This window comes from Schistocerca nitens, chromosome 2 (assembly GCF_023898315.1).
Source record: "Schistocerca nitens isolate TAMUIC-IGC-003100 chromosome 2, iqSchNite1.1, whole genome shotgun sequence".
NCBI classification, from domain to species: domain Eukaryota; kingdom Metazoa; phylum Arthropoda; class Insecta; order Orthoptera; family Acrididae; genus Schistocerca; species Schistocerca nitens.
Window position 1 is genome coordinate 1003916858 of NC_064615.1, and position 22216 is coordinate 1003939073.

General features: G+C 40.7%; 2 protein-coding genes across 6 annotated transcripts in view; one reads left to right on the forward strand and one right to left on the reverse strand.

Moving 5' to 3' along the window:
• Nucleotides 1–22216, forward strand: part of LOC126237344 (proline-rich protein HaeIII subfamily 1-like) — a 388790-nt gene that overhangs the window by 128226 nt on the left and 238348 nt on the right. The window lies entirely within an intron of this gene.
• LOC126237346 (proline-rich protein 2-like) lies at nucleotides 12505–13571 on the reverse strand. The gene is made up of 2 exons (XM_049947412.1): nucleotides 13417–13571; nucleotides 12505–13031 (listed from the first exon to the last, which is right to left on the reverse strand). Exons 1-2 carry the CDS (start codon nucleotides 13453–13455, stop codon nucleotides 12645–12647), a joined length of 426 nt encoding a protein of 141 aa, XP_049803369.1. The 5' UTR covers nucleotides 13456–13571; the 3' UTR covers nucleotides 12505–12644.

The window sequence follows — 22216 nt, forward strand, 5'->3', positions numbered from 1 at the left end:
TATGTACACCACTCTGTGTCAAGGGTTGCAATTTGGCTTTACCACCGAATAAAAATTTTTGATACGCTTTTGGTATCATAAAACGCAGGTCTGTAGTTACGAGACTTTAACTTTTCTGCAGCGTTGACTAAAATGTTGCCAATACTCGTATATGGGATTTTGCATCTGGCTTTGTAATTACTGAGTGATTGATTTTGGCCAGCGTACAAATGTGGCGTGGTTTTGCGTATATTTTTCTTTCTCGTAGGACATTATCAATCAGGGCAGAGCAGCTGTAAGGTATTGCTGGAAGCGATGTGTTTGATGGTCTGTAGTTCTGTTTGCAAGGCTATTGCAGTACGGTGGGGCTACAGAAGAATCTTTAATATTAGATGAATAGATCGAATGACAAATAAAGAGATTTTGAGTTAAACAAACGACAAAATAATGTTATGGCGCACCTCCACTAAAAGACTAAAAGAAGGAATAGGCCGACGGGACACTTCCTGACGAATTAATGAATCGTTGGTTTGTAAATAGAGGGAAGTGTGTGCTGAATATTGTAGAGGTAGATCAAGGTTTGAATATATGTAAGAGCGTACAAAAATTTAACAGGGCGTAGAGGATGTTCCCCTGAAAAATTTGAGGTAGTGAACCTGGGATCGGAGAAGCTAGCTTAAGGAGGTAATAGAAATAAAATCATATTACTGTGTACTTTTTTATTGACATTAGTTAACTGAAAATACCATGACTGACACAATGGACGTACCTTCTGTACAGTATCTTACAATATGAGCTGAAACTGACGGCCATCAACATCAATATAAGCGTGACGCACCCTGAAAAATATCCCTGGTGTGTTTCGAATCACATCACAGGCAACCACAATTCTGGCAACTAATTCCATCTCCGTATCCACTGGGCTCTCGTACACAAGTGACTATAAATATTACCATAGCAATTAATCAGGGGGATTCTGCATGATGAACTCGTAGGCCCTAGAATATCACATCCACTTCCAATCCAGCGACCAGGAAATACTGTACCAGTACTGCTGCATCCTATTGTAGTGTACGTCTATGAATAGCACTGAGTAACGACTGGGCCTTTCGTTGATTCATAGCACGTTCCGTCATGGGACAAGGTAAATACGATACAACAGAGCCGCCTTATGGACAAGCATATTAAAGAACACCCGCATCATGACTTCCTGATAATCAGGCCCGTCCTCCTTTTTTCCTCACAGGAAATAGAGAATGTGCATGTAAATAAACAGCACAATACGTTCAAAGTTGTACGCATTTTAGTTGTAAATAAGCTGGAAAACACTAATGTTACACGAAACGGTATACAAGTTTACCTCCATATCTCCTTAAGCTGGCTTCTCCGACCCCAGGTTTCCTGTCTGAAATTGCTCAGTGGAGCATTCTCTCTGTCCTGTTACACTTTTTCACGCATTTACGGAAACACCCAGCAGAAACTAAGTACACATAGATGCATGTTTTTCATGTTCCAGTAACTACGCAGACATGAAGAGCCTTGTACAGGATAGACCAGCCGACTGAAGACTACAACAACAAACATCAACAACCTTTGTTCTTTGTGAGCGGCGTAGGTAATGCAATGTTACCGCTGGCCACTCTATATTTGTATGAAGACCGTGTCTTCGTGTACACTTATATTTTTATTTATCTATACTAAATAAACCAGTCTTCTTTAGAGCTTGATATGAGCATCATTGCTATAAGTCTGAGGTACTGGTGGATGGAACTGATGCCATGAATCCTGCAGAGCTCTCCATATATCCGTAAGAATACGAGAGATGGAGACGTCTTCTGAACAGCACATTGCAAGGCATCCCAGATGTATTCAATAATGTTCACGTCTCGAGTGTTTAAACTCAGAGGAGTGTTCCTAGGGGCACTCTGTAGCAATTCTGGGCATGTGGGGTGTCGCATTGTGATCAGACAGAATGCGAACGTACGTGTCACCTGTCAGATTCGTATCTAGACGTATCAGGAGTCCCATCTCACTCCAACTGCACACGCCCATTACAGAGCCTCCACCAGCTTGAACAGTCCCCTGCTGACATGGAGGGTCCATGAATTCCATCCCCCTACACGTCCATCCGCTCGATAACATTTGATACGAGACTCGTCCGACCAGGTAACATGTTTCCAGTCATCAACAGTCCAATGTCGGTGCTGACGGGTCCTGGTGAGGCGTAATGCTTTCTGTCGTGCAGCCATCAAAGGTACACGAGTGGGTCTTTGGCTCCGAAAGACCATGTCGACGATGTTTCGTGGAATGGTCCGTACGCTGACCCTTGTTGAAATCTCCAGCAATTTGCAGTAGGGTTGGACTTCTGTCACGGTGAACGGTTCTCTTCAGTCTTCGTTCTTGCAGGATCTTTTTCCGGCCACAACGATGTCGGAGATCTGATGTTTTACCAGCTTCCTGATATTCACGGTACACTCGTGAAATGGTTGTACGGGAAAATCCCCACTTCCTCGCTATGCCCCATCGCTCGTGCGTCGACTATGACACCATGGTCAAACTCATCAAACTCACTTAAATCTTGATAACCTGCCACTGTAGCAGCAGTAACCGATCTAACAAATGCGCCAGACACTTGTCTTACATAGGCGCTGCCGACCGCAGCGCCGTATTCTGCCTGTTTCCATATCTCTGTATATGAATGTATGTGCCCAGTTTTTTTGGTGCGTCAGTGTATATCCGGTGTTGAATACGAATGCCCAGTTTCTTTGGTGCTTCGTTGTATGAACTCTGGACGAGGCAAGCTGAATGAACTGGGATCCTGTCATGCTGGAACACAGCAGCATCTTCACCGTTGGAAAACAAACATTGTACCATGAGATGTACCTTCTCATCTACACTCCTGGAAATTGAAATAAGAACACCGTGAATTCATTGTCCCAGGAAGGGGAAACTTTATTGACACATTCCTGGGGTCAGATACATCACATGATCACACTGACAGAACCACAGGCACATAGACACAGGCAACAGAGCATGCACAATGTCGGCACTAGTACAGTGTATATCCACCTTTCGCAGCAATGCAGGCTGCTATTCTCCCATGGAGACGATCGTAGAGATGCTGGATGTAGTCCTGTGGAACGGCTTGCCATGCCATTTCCACCTGGCGCCTCAGTTGGACCAGCGTTCGTGCTGGACGTGCAGACCGCGTGAGACGACGCTTCATCCAGTCCCAAACATGCTCAATGGGGGACAGATCCGGAGATCTTGCTGGCCAGGGTAGTTGACTTACACCTTCTAGAGCACGTTGGATGGCACGGGATACATGCGGACGTGCATTGTCCTGTTGGAACAGCAAGTTCCCTTGCCGGTCTAGGAATGGTAGAACGATGGGTTCGATGACGGTTTGGATGTACCGTGCACTATTCAGTGTCCCCTCGACGATCACCAGTGGTGTACGGCCAGTGTAGGAGATCGCTCCCCACACCATGATGCCGGGTGTTGGCCCTGTGTGCCTCGGTCGTATGCAGTCCTGATTGTGGCGCTCACCTGCACGGCGCCAAACACGCATACGACCATCATTGGCACCAAGGCAGAAGCGACTCTCATCGCTGAAGACGACACGTCTCCATTCGTCCCTCCATTCACGCCTGTCGCGACACCACTGGAGGCGGGCTGCACGATGTTGAGGCGTCAGCGGAAGACGGCCTAACGGTGTGCGGGACCGTAGCCCAGCTTCATGGAGACGGTTGCGAATGGTCCTCGCCGATACCCCAGGAGCAACAGTGTCCCTAATTTGCTGGGAAGTGGCGGTGCGGTCCCCTACGGCACTGCGTAGGATCCTACGGTCTTGGCGTGCATCCGTGCGTCGCTGCGGTCCGGTCCCAGGTCGACGGGCACGTGCACCTTCCGCCGACCACTGGCGACAACATCGATGTACTGTGGAGACCTCACGCCCCACGTGTTGAGCAATTCGGCGGTACGTCCACCCGGCCTCCCGCATGCCCACTATACGCCCTCGCTCAAAGTCCGCCAACTGCACATACGGTTCACGTCCAGGCTGTCGCGGCATGCTACCAGTGTTAAAGACTGCGATGGAGCTCCGTATGCCACGGCAAACTGGCTGACACTGACGGCGGCGGTGCACAAATGCTGCGCAGCTAGCGCCATTCGACGGCCAACACCGCGGTTCCTGGTGTGTCCGCTGTGCCGTGCGTGTGATCATTGCTTGTACAGCCCTCTCGCAGTGTCCGGAGCAAGTATGGTGGGTCTGACACACCGGTGTCAATGTGTTCTTTTTTCCATTTCCAGGAGTGTATAATGACCACATAGGCCCTGGTAGAAATGCCACTTGTCAGGCCACGGTTCCCATGGAATGCCACGATATTGCTGTCCAAATTATCACTGAGCCAACGCCATGTTTCACTCTTTGGACCCAAACTCGGCCACAGTTTGGAAACAGTGTGAAAGAAGACTCATTCGACCAAATGACTTTTTCCAATAGCTCCATAGTCTACGTTTTGTGGCTTCGGCAGTAACTTTTCCTGTTATGGGCATTCGCGTTACTGATGTGTTGTTTTGAAATTTCAGCTCGCTCTGCAATTCCTTGCGTGTGGAACTTCCATCGCGTTGTTTTGGTGCTGACTGGCTTCGCGAGAGCAATATTTTCTACAGCTGTTGCTCTCCTATCTTTCATCACAGTCCTCTTCAGTAACCATCTGTCACGAACACTCAACAAATGATTTCGTCTGTGTTTGATTTAAGAATGACGTTTTCCTCTTTCCTTGCATACAGTATAAATCTTCGATATGAGCATATCTTGAAACATTGAACATTTCGACTACCATGGTTACAGAAGCATCTAAAAGACGAGCATCAATAACCTGCCTACTTTCGAAATAGCTTAGCTACGACTTAGTGCACTCAGAACTGCGCAGAACTCTGACATGTTGAGGAGATTTCACGGGTGCCGTTCGTGGAACAGCAGCAAAAACTGCAGGCTTAGCTAGCAACAGCATTTATCTCCAAGCATTCATTTCCCGTGGTGATTCTATATTTTACTCCAACCCCTGTATATTTCTTGGAGCACGTTAACCTTGAAAACAACAGGGATTTTAGAGGAGCTGCGTTTTTCGAACTTCGTAGTCTGTTTTATGTTTGTATTGGTGCTGTAAGATACAGGATTCTGAAAAAATTGGACCTAACTTTCAGTTATCATCTCAGTTATGATTTAAGGAATATTGTTGTTATAGTTGTTTTGGTGGTGGTCTGCATTCTGTAGACTGGTTTAAATCAGCTCTCGACACTCGTCTATCCTGTGCAGGTCTCCCTTCTCTGAGTACCTGCTGCATACTGTAATTAAGCTGTGGTCTAACTCTACAATTTTTACCCTCGTGTTTCATTCAGTACCATTTAGAATATTCATTGATACACCAGGATGTGTTCTATCATCCGATCCCACATTTTAGTCAAGTTATGCAACAAATATCTTTTTTCGGTTTTATTCAGCACTTTCTCATTATTTAATCGTTGCTTTCATCTAGATGTAGCATTGTTCTGTAGCACATATTTTCAAACTCATCTACTCTCCTCTTGTTTGAGCTGTTAACATTTCTCTTCTTTACAATGTTACACTCCATACAAACACCAGTAAAGACTTTCTGCCAATTACATTTACATTCGATGTTAACAAATTACTCTTTTTCAGAAATCTATTTCTTACTATCACCAGTCTGAATTTCTTACCGTCTCTATTTATTTTACTAATCATATAATAAATCTCATCTAATATTTTTAATGTTTCACTTCCTAATTTAATCCCCCCGCCCAGCATTTCTTGATTTTAATACTTCTACTAATTTCGATTACCCTCTTTTACGTTTGCTGATTTTCTCTCATAAAATCTTTTCGAGACTTTTTTCTTATTTGGTCTGCTGATCATGTAAGTCCTCTGCCATAGTTGAGAGAATTACAATACCATCGGCAAACCTAAGAATTTTGGTTGAATCTCCGTGAACTGAAAATCCAGTTTCAGATTTCTCCTTGATTCCCTTTACAAATAGCTCAATAGCTCAAGTAATAGCTATATACTGTGGTAGCGTCGGGTGGGGATAGAAGAATGCTGCTGCTTCCTTTTCATTTTCTGTTACTGTTATAAAAGCAGTATGGTTTTTGTACAAGTTGTGAATAACCTTTCGCTCCTTGTATTTTGTCCATGCTACCATCGGAATTTCAAAGACTGTATTCCAGACAACAAAGTGAGAAACTTTCTCCAAATCTACAATCTTAGAGTTAGGTTTTACTCGCTTGTTGTTACATTTCTCCAGCACCCAAACTGATTTCCACAAGGTCGAGTTTCATCTGGTCTTCTATTTTTCAGTCAATAATTCGTATCAATATTTGGCAACCATGACTTACAAAATTGATACTTCAGTAATATTCGCAACTGTCAGCACCTGTCTTTTCTGAATTGGAGGTATTGAAGTCTTGAAGTACGAAGGTATTGCCACTGTCTCATGTATATTGTGGATCGGATAGCAGCATAGTTAGGTAATGTTTGGTTCTCCAAAGGATCCTAGTAATTCTGAGCGAATATCGTCTACTCCAGGAGTTCTGTTTCGACATAGATGTTTCAATGTTCTGACAATTATCGTCACAGTATCACATCTCATGTTTTACGTCTTTACCTTTCTACCACATTGTCTTAAAATTCATTTGCTTTTCATGCTCCTTCTACATACTGCTTCCAACATTTAGCTTTACCTTCGTTGCTTAGTACTGGCTTGCCATCTGAGCTCTTAATTTTCATGCAACAGCTCCTCTTTTCTCCAAGACTCTCTTTTAATATTCCTATAGGCGACACCTCTATCCATTGCTGCTTAGCCATTTTGCACTTCATTTTGCACAGTCTATTTTTCAGACGTCCGTATCCCCTTTTATCTGATTCATTTCTTTCATTTTTGTATATCTTCATTTTGTCAGTTAAATGAAGTATCTCGTGTGTTATTCAAGCACTTCTACTGGGCCTTGCCTTTTGCTTATTTCATCCTCTGTTCCCTCTACTATTTCACCCCACAAAGCTACACATTTCTCTTCTAGTGTAATCCTTTTACCTGTTTCAATCAATTGTTGCCTAATGCTTCCTTTGAAACTCTCGGCAAGCTTGTAACATCCCCACAGAATCACTCTGTGTACACCATCCGGAACTTTACAGTGTTCCTAGGTCCCAACACGAGTATACAACTTTATTGGATGATTTTTGAACCAAACACTTACAGCGATTTTATTATGCTCATATCAAACTTCTACCAGATGGCTTCCCCTTTCATTCTTCTATACCCAGCCCACGTTATCACAGTATTTAGCTATTATATAACTATTACATCACGAGTAAAAGATAATACTTCAGAATAGCCCAAAATTAAGATTTTAGGATGTGCTAGTATTATTACTTTGTGCCATAAAAAGTTTTTGAGCTGTAATAAGAGGTTCATGATATTGACCTAGGAATTTATGAACAAATTGCCAAGATGCATTGCCTTACATAACTTCAAAGATAAGGTGTAAACCCAGTAGATTATTAATAACTCAATCGATCTAGAGGGCAAATCACCTAAAACTTGCAACGCAAATATTGCGCATATGGAAAGTGCTATTGATGTGCAGTTTTCACGGAATGGATTGGTTATCAGGGACTCATATTATTAGCCAATAAACAGATTATAATAATACTTGGAAAGTGTATTTTTTGTGCAAACATACACTCTTCTAAATTTAATAACGCCTTTTAACGAAGACCAGCTGAGGAAATTGTAAATATTGTCTTTCAGAAAATTATTAGTTGGTTTTCTGCAAATAGACTTTCACTAAATTTTGAAAAAACGCAATATATACAGTTCCGTACAGTAATTGGCGTAACACCATTGATACATATAGACTTTGAACACGAGTCTGCTGCTAAGGCAAAATATTCAAAATTTCTAGGTATATGCTTTCATGAGAAATTTAGTTGGAAGAAACACACTGATAATCTGGTGAAACCGTTAGGTTCAGCTACTTACGCTCTTACGGTTATTGCAAATTTGATGATTTGGATGATAAAACATATCAGTAAGTTGTTTTTATTTTTGTTCATTGCTTTCATATGGCATTATATTTTAGAGTAATTCATCATTAAGAAAAGAAGTATTCATTCCAAAAAAGCGTGTAATCAGGATAATAGTTCGAGCCCATCCAAGATCACCTTCCAGACTTTTATTTAAAGAACTTGGATATTCACAGTACATTCGCAATACATATATTCACATATGAAATTTGTTATTAATAACCCATCCCAATTCAAAAATAGCAGCGAAGTGCATAGGTACAACACTAGAACAAAGGATGATCTTCACTATTCTGACTTTGGCACAGAAAGGAGTGAATTATGTTGGCACAAAAATCTTTGCTCATTTGCCAAATAGTATTAAAAGTCTGATAGATAGCCAACCAACATTTAAAAACAAATTAAAAGAATTTCTGAGTGACAACTCCTTCTACTCAATAAATAAACTTTGAACATGAAGTATTAACTGTAAAGAAAATTAATTCTATTATGTAAAGAAAACTTATGTTAAACTGACAGGTTCCACATCGTTACGAACTGTCGTATTCAAGATCCATGGAACAAGTAGTAATGAAATGTAACATACCAAAGCAGGGTAAATCAGAATGTCATTGGTATTTGTTATAGGATTCCAGTGCGGCTCATTTGATGTATATTGACACTAACAGACTAAAAGTAGGGTAAATTAGAATGTCAGTGGTGTTTGTTGCAGGATTCTAGTGGGAGTCGTTTACAAGATATCGTACTTCGAAAAGTTTTCAAAAAAAATGGTGCAAATGGTTCTGAGCACTATGGAACTTAACTGCTGAGGTCATAAGTCTCCTAGAACTTAGAACTACTTAGACTTAACTAACCTAAGGACATCACAAACATCCATGCCCGGGGCAGGATTCGAACCTGCGACCGTAGCGGTCGCTCAGTTCCAGACTGTAGCGTCCAGAACCGCTCGGCCACCCCAGCCGGCAGAAGTTTTCACACTGACACTAGTTTGTGACATTCAACATGCGTTAATTGCGAAGTACGATGTTGTTACGTTTGCTTACAGTGTGCTTGTGTGTTCCCTGAGTGCACTACGATTTCCTAGTCAGTTGGTGTTGTGTGACAGTCCTGGCAGTAGGTCATGATGCGATTTACCAATGCAGAAAAAGTCTGCATGGTCGTGGTGTATGGAGAGTGCAGGAAGCATGCAGGCCGTTTTTGATGGTGCATGTGGTAAGATATCATAATAAACGTCAACCTTATCGGCAATTATGTATCAACCTCTTAAACCAGTTACGTGAAAGTGGTAGTGTAACATGTAGACAGCGTAACAGAAGGAAACAAATGACGGCAGAACAGTGAGAAATTAATGTTCTTCATGCCGTTGCAGTTGATCCGCGCGTTTTCCCCAGGGAACTGCACTATGAAGTGGCATGAGAGAAGCATCCATATCACATCTCTCTTTATCAAGAGATGCCTACAAACGATTGTGAGAACTGTGTTAACTTCTGTTCGTAGGCATTAAGGTAGGATACTCCAGATGTATCATATATATTGTTTAGCTATGAAGCCACATGTACTAATAATGACCAGGTAAACCGCCGAAACATGCACTATTGGTCTGTAGACAAACCCCGCTGGTATCGCGAAAAGGAACGTCGGCGTCCGTGGAGTGTAAACGTGTGGTGTGGGATAGTGAACCATCAGCTCATAGACACGTTTTTCATAGACGGAACACTGTTGCAAGTATCGCAACCTTCTCACAGACCATCTTCCACAGATGCTAGAATACGTTGCCCCTGCAGACTAGGTGGAACCTGGGGCACCAACCTGACGGCTGTCCGGCCCATACTGTAAGACAGGGCTTCCCAACGTGTGGTCCGCGGACCCCTTAGGGGTCCGCCGGCTCTTTCTAGCGAGTCCGCGGCCACCTTTCACCAAATCGTGTAAAATAATGAGTAAAATTATTGAATAAAAATGTGAAAATCAAATTCATCACTTTTTTTTTCGTGTGAAAAACATGTGTACTTTTACTTCAGGTCGTATTCCCAAGCAGCCTTTACGGTTCCTAAGTGAGAACCCAAACACTGTTTAGTGCCGGAGAATGCGGCTTCTCTGCTCGACTGTTTCGCAACAATACGGGGGTCGTTTGTGCGCCGGATCAAGGCGCTAGATGCGCTGAAACATTTTACGCATGCGCCGAGCGAGCTTTGTCGACCAAACACCGGCACGTATGCGGCCCCAGGCATCATTAAATGTTAAACTTGCTTTGTCAGTGCACTACCTATTTCATAAGTCGTTTTTTGAGCAGTTTATTACTTCTAACATGGATCGGTGGCTGAAGTCAGGATCATTTAAGAAGGGTGCAGTTTCTCCATCGCCTTCACAACAAGGGAAGTTTCCAGTTGAAATGAATGAGGAGGGAGGACGACGTAGAACAATCACAAGAAGCCCCACAGCCGGATTTATTATGTGAAAACGCTGCAAGTACTCCACTGGTTGCAATATCCTGTGGAAGTGGAATAACCAAGAAGCGTAAGTATAACGAAAGCTATATAGAAATGGGCTTTATGGAGACAAAGGAGGGTAAAGCTCAGTGTGTAATTTGTGCGCGAGTCCTTCCGAAGTGTTCAATGGTTCCAGTGAAACTGCGCCGTCATTTTGAAGGTACTCCCCCGGATTTCCAGGCTAAAGACATAGATTTTTTCAAAAGGGAGAGTGCTGAATAGCTGCTTCTCAGCATTGCACGAAAACTCATGCAAAAACAATTAATGAAAATTCATTAAAAGCTTCTTTCTTGGTTAGTTATCGAGTGGCAAAAACAGGCAAAGCTCATACCATTGCAGAAAATCTCATAAAGCCGTGTTGTTATGATCATAGCGAACATGGCACTTGCATTAAGAAGCTTTCATTTCCCATGGGTTTCGTTCTGAAATTTAAAGTTACTGTGCTCTTGACTGACTAGGGGTCCGCCATGGATTTTCGACTGAAGAAGGGGTCCGCCAGCTGAAAAGGTTGGGAAGCCCTGCTGTAAGACATTCTACAATATTTGTTTCAAAATTGTTGGACTGGAAGCAGAGGACCTATACCTTGGCTGACCCGTTCCTCAGTTTTTACACCTGTGGACATTTTTCTGTGGGAAAAGCTGAAAAACGCTGTCTATAAGAACATACCAACCACATCTGATTATATGCAACGACGTATTACTGGAGTCTGCTCGGACATCTCCTCTGAAATGCCAGACTGGAAGCGTGTACTGCCGCTGCTGGTGGCTATTTTGAACACAACCTGTGATAGTTGTCTCGTTGTTGGTCAGAATCCACATAACTAGTGTATGCACTTGTGTTATTCTTTAGTGTCTACTACCACAGGTCTTGTACAAGTGTCAATCTCCGAACTTTTCAAAATATGATATATCGTAAACGACTCGCAACAGAATCCTGAAACAAACACCACTGACATTCTAATTTACCCTACTTTTAGTCTGTTAATGTCAATAGACATTGTTCCATTTAAAAAGTGTAAGCTTGCACAAAAACTACACTTTCTATGTATTATTACATGCTGACAATACGAGCCCTTGATTACCTCACCGAGTCTGTGAAAAACGTATACCAATAGCACTCTCCATTTTCACAATATTTGCGGTATTAGTTTTAGGTGACTCAATCTGTATATTACGCAATGAGAAAAACCCACGGAGATAGTAATTGCCACTCTGGATACCTACGGTTATCAGTACGTAAGAATGGGTGGATGTTATTGTAAATCAAAATCAGGTCTGCTGCCGGTCTGGAATGTACTTAGTGCTTCCAAAGAAAGTAAGTAAGTAACCCCGATGTTTCCATGATAATAATGATTTGCAGCAAATTTTCAAAATTGCCTCATATCAATCCATGTCCCACTAAAGTATATTCATCTTTCAGAATTTATTTCAGGATGTGATCCTCGATAAACATCTATTGCAACTACCTGGCAGATTAAAACTGTGTGCCGGACCGAGACTTGCCTGCGGAAGACAAGGGTACCGAGTTCGAGCCTCGGTCCGGCACACAACTTTAATCTGTCAGGTAGTTTCATATCAGCGCACACTCCACTGCAAAGTGAAAATCTCATTATTAAAAAGTTTCGAGCATCCTGAAAGTCTTAAAAGAAGCAATTCTAACGAATAAGCCTCGTAGGCTGAAAATCCAGGAACAAGTAAACTTCTCGTTTTTCTGTTTTCACAACATTTTAAATTTCTATCTTAATGACACGGTAATATCTAAAAGTAACATGAATTCAAGTAGTTATAATTTTTAAACTTGATCATTTTTGTCACCTGCTTCCGCCAGTAAATACTTTTTAATGTGTGTTTCTCGCAGAGATTTTTTAGCGCAATAGCAGATTTGCTTCAAGTTCTACACGTCAACAATTCTAAGGTTGAGTAAAAAATTAACAAATACTTTTTAATGCAAATTTAATGAAACACGAATAAAAACAGTAACATGAGAATACTTTATAAATAAGCTGAAGAGAGTTTAGTGGGCATCATGTAGGCAAAATTGAAGACTTGTTTCAATTAGATATTTGTGCTGTTTCATTAGAAAACACCGCGCCAAAAGCGGCCAGGACCTCCTGCGGGTGGCCCTGGTGGTCCAGTAGGCTGAGGTCCTCCAGTAGGTTGAGGTTCACCGGTGGGCTGGGGCCCTCCAGTTGGTTCAGGACCTCCAGTGGGTTGACCTGTTGGCTCAGGGCCTCCAGTTGGTGGGCCAGGGGGACCAGTTGGTTCAGGACCTCCAGTGGGTTGACCTGTTGGCTCAGGGCCTCCAGTTGGTGGACCAGGTGGTCCAGTTGGTTCAGGACCTCCAGTAGGTTGACCTGTTGGATCAGGTCCTCCAGTTGGTGGACCAGGTGGTCCGGTTGGTTGTGGTCCTTCAGTTGGTCCAGGAGGACCTGGTGGCGTTTCTTGGCACCTGCATGCTGACACCTGTGACAGGATTGTGTAATATATCTCAGTGTCTGTAGTTAAGATTTATGTAGTTACAATCTGTGAACAATTAGTTTCTTACACACTGTGGATCCTGTCAGTCATTAATTATATGTACTTTTCAGGTACATGTCAATCTGTTTGTTAGTGCTTATTCTGGACCTTTGAAATAATTGTTGAAGAATTAAGATATCTAAGAAACAAGATTCTTTTAAAAATTTATGCCTTGTTTTATTAGTGATTGTATTAATCGGCTGAATGATGACGAAAATATGACTCAATCATCTTGGACAGTGACCTGTTATCACGACAGGTAACTAAGGAAACAGTGAAAAATATGTAAGTTAAGGTAGTTATTGGAGACTCGTCAGTAGCCCCTACTCACCGCAAGACAGAGGAGAAGGACTGCCACTGTCGCCCTCATGGTGCTGAAGGATGGCTGAGACCAGGGACTGTCGACCTTTTATAAGTCGCAGTATTGCGTGACGGGCTCCTGTCGTGACCGAGAGACAAAAGATCCGAAAATAGACTTCAGTCCTACTGATATGATGCAATATCTGTTTCTCTTCAAAGGTTACAGAATACAGCTGCAACTGTGTTCACAATGTACGTTTCTTCCGTCAATTGTTTCAATTTGGAATACCAAACGGGAAATATTTTGGCAGCTGAGTAACTGACAATTCCAACGTGTTCATTTTTCTATTTATCCTACCTGACGCCGATAGGATTGTAACACTCATTGTTAAGCATATGCTCATTACCAAGAAAGTTCTCTAATTTGTCGTTCTGTAAAATGATGGCAGCTGGAGAAATCCCGTCTTTATGAGTATAGTCCATAATAAATCTATGACCTCCCACTATTATGTCTAGTAGAATTCCGCGGAGTTTATTTTAAACATTTCATACAGCCTATATTTTTCTTTTTACACAACTTGAGCTGCATAGTGATGGTTTCTGTGGAGCAGAATGACACTGTGTGTTGCCTATCCTGGTGTTGTTCTATGCATATGTTTTACATTTTAGATAATGGACGCCTACGCATGTACCTCATCGGTATTCTACGTATACATATACATCTACATCATACTCCGCAAGCCACCTAATGGTGTGTGGTGGAGGGTACTTTCGGTACTACTATCTGATCCCTCCAACCCTGTTGCACTCGCGAACAGTGCCTGGAAAGAATTATTGTCGGTAAGCCTCTGTACTGGCTCTAATTTCTCGAATTCTCCCCTCGTGGTCAATACGCAAGATGTATGTGGGGGGAAGTAATATGTTTCCCGACTCCTCCTGAAAAGTGCTGTCCCGAAATTTTAATAGTAAATCTATCCGTGATGCGGAGTTTGTTTAGCACGTCCGTGACGCTCTCTCGCCATCTAAACGATCCCGTGACGAAACGCGCCGCTCTTCATTGGATCTTCTCTACCTCTTGTAATAGCCGTACCTGACAGGGATCCGAGATAAATGAAGAACGTTTCTTCGCGGTGTTTACAGATTTTGCAGGAGCATAACAATATAATAAAACAATTTAACCCGCAATTTAAATTATTTATTGCACTGAGCGCAAATACCAGTCAGATAATGAAGATTTGTAAACAAAGCTGAAAGGTTTTACTTTACAGACTTCTTGCATGGTTCTTCTTTTTAACTGTTACATTTCGGTATATTTACGGTTTTCTAGGGAACACTAATTTTTAATACCAGTAGATTCGAGATAAATAATTCATCAAGTAATATTTCCGTCTCGTTTCATATTTAAATGTTTTCACTGTAATATACGAATTATGGGAGATTTTCACTTAAATGTTTTGTGCAGCATTTAAATGGAAATATTCTCTATGTGGAACGTAATAAACAAGATGCAATCACTGGCTGCTGTCTCCACTTTACAAAAACTTTTCTACGTGTAAGATACAGAGCGGAGTTGTGAAAGTCACGATATATTGCAAGAAGACACAAGTTAATACTGATCATTTCAGAGGTTGGAGGCCAACAAAATTTTAGCTCTGTCTCTTTACTACACGTGAATATTCTCAGCGAGGTGGCTGATGGGAGTAGCTGGATTGCTAGAAACCGAAATACAGTAAACACTATTGACGGCTTTGTGGACACTATCAACCCTGTGTTTAATATCTCTGACGTGTCAACAAATAAAATGGTTTTAAACGTGTGACGTTGTGGTGCTATTTATAATGGCGTAGATAAATAACAATTACTTCATTCATATTACTTATATTCACGCATTAGTATCACACTGTCTAGTAAAATTTCGTTTCGCACGAACGTTTTTCAATGTAGAATGCAACATAGTATTATCTGACCGTCTAATAGAATTCTAGTTCTCGTAAACAATTATATAGGATTTTCATGCTTATTGTTGAAAAGTTGCCCTCTTAGTTGCCTCAAATTCACTATCTCTTTGGATGCGGAATTTAAAGTTATGCATTCAACTCCAATCTTTGACGTCCATCAGTTTCGTCTTCTATCATAAAAGTATATTTTCCCCAACAGAAAGGCACTCCCATACTACGACAGCCAAAATCTGAGTAACAAAGGAATTTACATGCACGTTTTTACAATCTTCGTTGTTAAACACAATGTCATAGTGCCTATTATCCTTCAGTAACGAAGAATCCTTATTGCTGACCTGCAGTACACAATAACAAACTTAAAATTATATTAGCTTAAAATAATTGCTGCATACTGTATGTCAGGTCTTATGTTAGTACTGGCCAGTGAACCCCCAACCCCAATTATTTAAAGAATCGAACTATCATGTGCGACATGTCATATCTCTGGAACTACGTTTCGAATAATGATTTACTTTTGCCGGTAAATTCAGTGGTATATGTGTTGCGAATATATTTTGTAATAAACAGATAATAAATTAAAATGCCATGCCTAATGCTACAGATACACTACACGAAAAGCGAAAACTGTAGTAAGTGATAAACTTTTGCCTACGTTGTTTTATGGAGCTGTCGACGAAAAAAAGTTTCGTAAAAGTTTGAAATTGTGTATAAAGTTTTTGGAAGTCTCTAAATGCTCTCATTCTGAATGTAGTCTGCACAGTTTTCGCGCCATGAGCTACGCTACGTCAGTACATACACACAGTCTCTACTTGGAATTCTTGACTTATTGTGTTAAACCTTGCACATGATTATAGAGCTTATTGAGTGGAGTATGGTACCATTTTAAATTTTTAAAACCGATCAGTAATTGTAATGAAGTATTGAAAATCAAATTATAGTTGGCCTGGAAACCATAAGAGAATCAATCTGCAACTGGGTCCACGCCTTGGATTACCCATTTACATGTAGATATACAGGAAAAACATAAGTTCCTAATATGGCACTTGGACCTAAACACCTCACACATCCCAAATCTATAATCCAGCATACATCGGTGTTTCTATTGGAGAACAATTAAACATATTACAGAGAGTTTCAGCACATCTGCAGAGTAACACCTTCGGTCAAATATAAATTTACCACCCATCCAGTCGATTGACTTAACAGGGCTTTCTTTCTCCTAGATTTTTAGCTTCGAATCCGTGATACAACTTCGGGTTTGTCTCTTTCTGGAACATGAGAGTCCATCATCAGTATCTCAGTCTCCTCTGCATCTACCACTGACTGAGCATTCGCCTTTGTTCTATTTTGATCTGGACTACAGAGAAAGGCTTGATTACTAAACACTTTTAAACTATTCAAAGACTCCATAACTCCTGTGACGAACACTGTCCTTCCTGTATATAGCTGTATTTCATGCCTCTGTCCAGTATTGCTTAGGCACACCAGAATCATATAACATACACTGTGACATCTCAAAAATTAATATTTTAGTTCTTTCCACAACAACATTCTGTCCTGCGCAATAGGACACACAAATCTGATGCTCAATTCGATTCTCACTGAGAAATGAATCGAACTAAAAGCTCATGAATTCAGTTCCACTGTCTGATCTAATAGGTTTGACGTTTGCACCAATATCGTTTTCTACCTAAGTTTTAAATTCACAGAAAAAAATCATTTGTTTGTTCTTTACTATTGAGAAAGTAACAGAATGTCCTCCTGGAATAACCATCCACCAGTATATACATGTACTCAGCCCTAAAGTGTAACTTTTGCTCCATGATACCCCATAAATCCACCTTCACCATACAGGTATCTAATAGGTTTTTATCTTCTGATGACTTTACTAGACGAAGACGGCTGCTCATATTGTCTCCTACATCGTTTATACAGATAACAGATATACAGATAACTTGGTGAACGCCAGAAATCACTTCTGTAGTACTCGATTGCTTCCCGTCAGTTACTACGAACTGTGGCCTCTCTTACAGGAAATCACGAATCCAGTCGCATAACTGAGACAATATGTGAGGCACGGTGTCGAAAGCTTTCTGGAAATCTGGAAATACGGAATCAGTTTGAAATCTCGACACTTCTTGTGAGGTAAGAGCTAGTTGTGTTTCACAATAACGATGTTTTCTAAATCCGTGTAGACAGTTTGTCAATAGACCTCTTCGAGGTAATTCAGAATGTTCGAACAAAATATATGTTTAAAAATCCTGCTGCATACCTACATTAATGACATAGGCCTGTAATGTATTGGACTGCACATATTGCCCTTCTTGAATATTGGTGTGACCTGTGCAACTTTCCAGTCTTTGATTACTAATGTTTCGACAACCGAGCGGTAGTTGATGATTGTTAAATACGGAGCTATTGCATCAGCATACTCTGAAAGGAACCTAATTCGTATACAGTCTGGAACGGAAGACAGCCTTTCATTAGGTGATCTAAGTTACTCGTGTTGGTAGCTGTTCTTGATTCGAATTTTATAATTTTTACTTCGTCTTCTTTCGTGAAGGAATTTCGGAGGGCTGCGTTTAGTAACTTTGACTTTAGCAGCTCTCTCATCGACAGTAGTTCCATTGCTGTCGAGCAGAGAAGGCACTGATTGTGTCTTCGTTTAATTTTGTTTTCTTTTATTTGTTTTTTGCTTTTTTTGGAAGAAAAAGCACTTAAGTGATTTAGTGGCTGTAAATTCTGGTTTCCAAAAATGTCCTGGAATTTAAGTTGATGGAAACCGCCACTCCATCGGTAGAAAAACTAAAAGGCAAGGATGATTAGAACAACGGAAATTTGCGATGGAATTCTAATGCGTGAAAATTACTGATCTCTTCAATGGGGCATGCGTGCAAGTACAGCTATGAAAGCAGGAAACGATACAGATTCGTGGACCTTTATGCTTTTGCATGTGGATAAATCTTTGTATGCACATGTGGAAAACACAGCGTAAGCAAAGGAAGCTTGGCACATGCTGGAAAACTCGTTACTGGCAAGAATAAAACATTATGGACAACTCTGGGATGCTCGGGTGAATACTATGTTGTTCAAATTTTAAGGAAATGATCAGAATTACCTAACTGACATTCTGGATGTAGCCAGATAATTGTAGAGCATGGGCAAACGATTTGATGATGGACTAATTGTACTCATTATGTTGAGTGGCTTACTAAAAGTTGTATATTCCTGACATTGTAAGACTGGGGTCGATTTGCTGTGTATGATAACTGAAGAATACTTCACAAGGCAGGATTGCTAAAAAATCGTCGTATTGGATGACAGGTTTCACAGAGCTATCTGTCATCATCGTATCTTATCGCTTAAATTTTTTTAAATATATTATCCATGTGCAACGTGAAGCAACTTGCAACAATTATGGACAATATATTGTAAAAGTTTTAAAGTGTAAGATCCGGAACCGTTCAAAATTGTGCTTTTAGCGATCTTGTGAAGTTTTCTTCAGTTATTGTTACCAAAAGTTTGTCTGTCTTGCAGGAGGCGTACATAGTCCAGTATAATGGATGAAAATTTCACATAGGAAAATATCAAAACAAAGATGCTAAATGGAAGTGTGGGAAACTACCCCAGCTTAGACAAAGGTGCCGGTGATAATGTTGGTAAAATCGTAAAATTTTATACATGATTTTTTAAAATACAGCTGAGAAATGAAAAAAAATATGTTTCATATCCTGGCAGTATGTACATATGAAGTTTGGCTGTCTCCAGAGGCAAGAATAATCAAAGGAGGATTCGGAGAAGGGAGATAGGTCATTGTTTCATGCATTTGGAGTGACGGATTTTTACCTGAATGAGTGAATCATTGATACCAGAGCGTCGGGAAACATGATCTCGAGGAAGGGATTGCTTCAAGATTTAGTACCAGAAAACTGCAAACAAAAAACTGTGAAGTGTGGCGTTAATATTTGATTAATAAGTGAAGCGGTTGGCTATATCCTCAGAAATGTTATTCTTGCTGACGCCTTAGCAGCTAATTTTATGTCAGTTTATGTTTTGGTTAATGAAATCAACTGTGCATATGCCATATTTGCCAGGGAATTCCTTTCTGGGGAGTTTGACAACCTGGTGCAAGTCTCTTTACTTGACACTTCTTCGTCGGTTTTCGGACCGATGATGATGAAGTGATTATGAGAATAACTTACATACTCTGTCCCAAGCAGAGAAAATCCGCCACGGAGCCGGCAATCGAACCTGGTTCCAGTGACTGGGAATCTGTAGCACTAACCGCAAGTCCACGAGTTGCTGACAGTTTGGTTAACAAATGCGTAAATACTGTCTTTGATATATATGGATGTAAGATGTTGAGAAGCAATGAGCTTCTTCGTTCTGGATCAGAGTCAAATGTTATTCACAAACAACAAAATTTTGAGTTTGTGTCAACTGAGCACTCACGTTGACGTTGAAAAAAGCTGAAGTGTTGCGATTCCGAAAGTGCTAACAAGTGTAAATGTCTAAATTTCTATTTCCTTACGCTGAGAACATCTATCTGAGGTGCTTGGCTTGGTGAAGATGGATTAAAGGGATCCCATTGAGCAAATGCCACACTCTATGGCTACGTACATTTATATATGGTGAATAATTATTCCAGGAGGACGTTCTGTTGCTTTCTCAAGGATAAAGAACAAATATAAGATTTTTTTCTGTGAATTTAAAATTTGGACGAAAACAGGATTGGAGCAAACATCAAATTTGTTCGAGCAGACAATGGCACTGACTTTGTGAACTCTTAATTTGATAAATTTCTCAGACGGAATCAGATTGAGTATCAGATTAGCGTGCCCTATAGTTCTGGACAGAATGATGTTTTGGAAAGAACTACTATATTAATTTGTGAGATGGCACAGCGCATGCAATTTGATTATTGGGCATAGTGGTGTGCAATACCGCTGTTTACATAAAGAATAGTGTTCCTCACAGGAGTTATGGAAGGGTAAACTGTCTTTTTCGAATAATTTAAAATTTTTTTTTTGTTTTTCGGTTTCTTTTTTCCCCAGTTGCGCATAAGCAAGTTGCACCGTTTGATTTCCGTTTTTTGCTAAGACCAGATACGTTTCGCTTTATTAAAGCATCTTCAGTTGTCACTGTAACAGTATTGTTTTTTTCTCGTACAGTTTTGTTTGCTATGATCATGAATAGTTTGGATGCTTTACTTACTACTGTAAAGGAAAACATCATATAGTTACAGTGACCACTGAAGAGCTTTAGCATCAATCGAAACACATTGATCATAATAATACTTTCATTACAATAGCAAAAGACTGAAATTAGCCTACACAACTTGCATTTATAAGCGTTCAGCTATAAAACCCTTCTCCATATTCCACGTCAAAATAGAACAAAGTAGAATGTTCAGTCAGTGACAACGCAGAGAGACTGAGATTCTGCCGATGGAACCTGATGTTCCAGAAAGTGACCATCTAGCTCGAAGGTCAGCCCATGTACCCAAACCCAGGGAGTACCCCGAGTGGGTCACATATTTTTGGTAAGTGTTATTCAGTTTGATTGAAGATCCTGGGAATCTGGAGGACGTCATGTCGAGGAGTGAAAGAGGGGACTGGATAAAAGTCATGAAAGAGGAAATAAAGTCTTTGCAGAAGATATGTCTTTGGGAATTTGTGGACCCACCTAAAAGTATAGTAGGTTACGAGTGTGAATTTAAGACGGAAAGCAATACATTGAAGGGCGGCACTCGCTCGTGCTAGCTCTGTTACTAAATTATTTGGTCAAAAGTTTGGTACAGATTATTATAGGACCTTCTCATCAGTTATAAGACTTTTGGGACTTGGTGGAAACCATTCTATGAAGCAATCAGAGAGTGTTATATCAAAGTCTGATAAGCCAATCAAAGCATTTATGATTTAAAAAAAGTCATTTACACAGTGGAATGAAAAAGGCAAAAATTGTAGGTTAAGCTGTAAATACTGATGAAGATTGACAAATCAGGTAAAAGTTTTGCAATTCTTATTTTGTATGCTGATAATTTTTACGTCCTTTTAATAACAGAGTGATGAAAGAGAAGCTGTACCACGTGCAATTTGAAGTTAAAAATCAAAGAGAAGAAAATTCCTGTCAAGTCATGTGCATAAAACTGGGAAGAACGTAATTTAAAATTTGAGCAGAAGGGTTACATTGAAGATGTGCTAAACGCTTTAGTATGTTTCATTACACTCCTGCAAAAACACCAATGGTGGCTGGGTTATAGGTTTGGGATGTGCAGGGTGTTAAGTTTCAAGTGCCATATCAGGAACTTGTGGGTTTGCTGTATATCTGTATCAGTAGATGGCTAATCTGGGGCATGGTCCCAGTTCTAGGTTCCCCCTCTTATGGCTTCCAAGGCAACAAAAATTTGATTTTCAAAATTTCATACATTTACTGACCGAATTCAAAAATTGTAAGTGCTGTGCTAATCTACTCATTCAGATCTATAACCACGCCCAAGATTTAATAGAATAAGCCAAGTATTACAGTTAGAAACTGTGTATACGTATTGAGGCAGCGTAACCCACGAAGTGCAAAATAGACTAGGGTATGCCCAGGAGATTTAAACCACTGTGTTAGACTGACCACCGGTGTATTTCAGAAATGCGCCACTAGATAGCAGCTCCCGCTATTTGTGAGGAAGCCCTACTGCAAAAGTGTTGATGTTTTTTCGTGTTAGTTCTGGAGAAAAATCACATTCTCTGCTCTGGTAAGCCGATGGGTGTTCTGTAGTTACATTAGTTTAGTGTTTAGGCTTATTTTGCACAATACTGATGCAGTTTTTTTCCACAGGATTGATTTGGATGCATGAAATTAAACTTAAAATGGCCACCG

Coding starts and splice junctions, on each gene's coding strand:
- LOC126237346 (XM_049947412.1), bottom strand. CDS start 13,455: ATGAGGGCGACAGTGGCAGTCCTTCTCCTCTGTCTTGCG. Junction 13,032..13,416: donor TCCTTCTCCTCTGTCTTGCG/GTGAGTAGGGGC, acceptor ATCCTGTCACAG/GTGTCAGCATGCAGGTGCCA.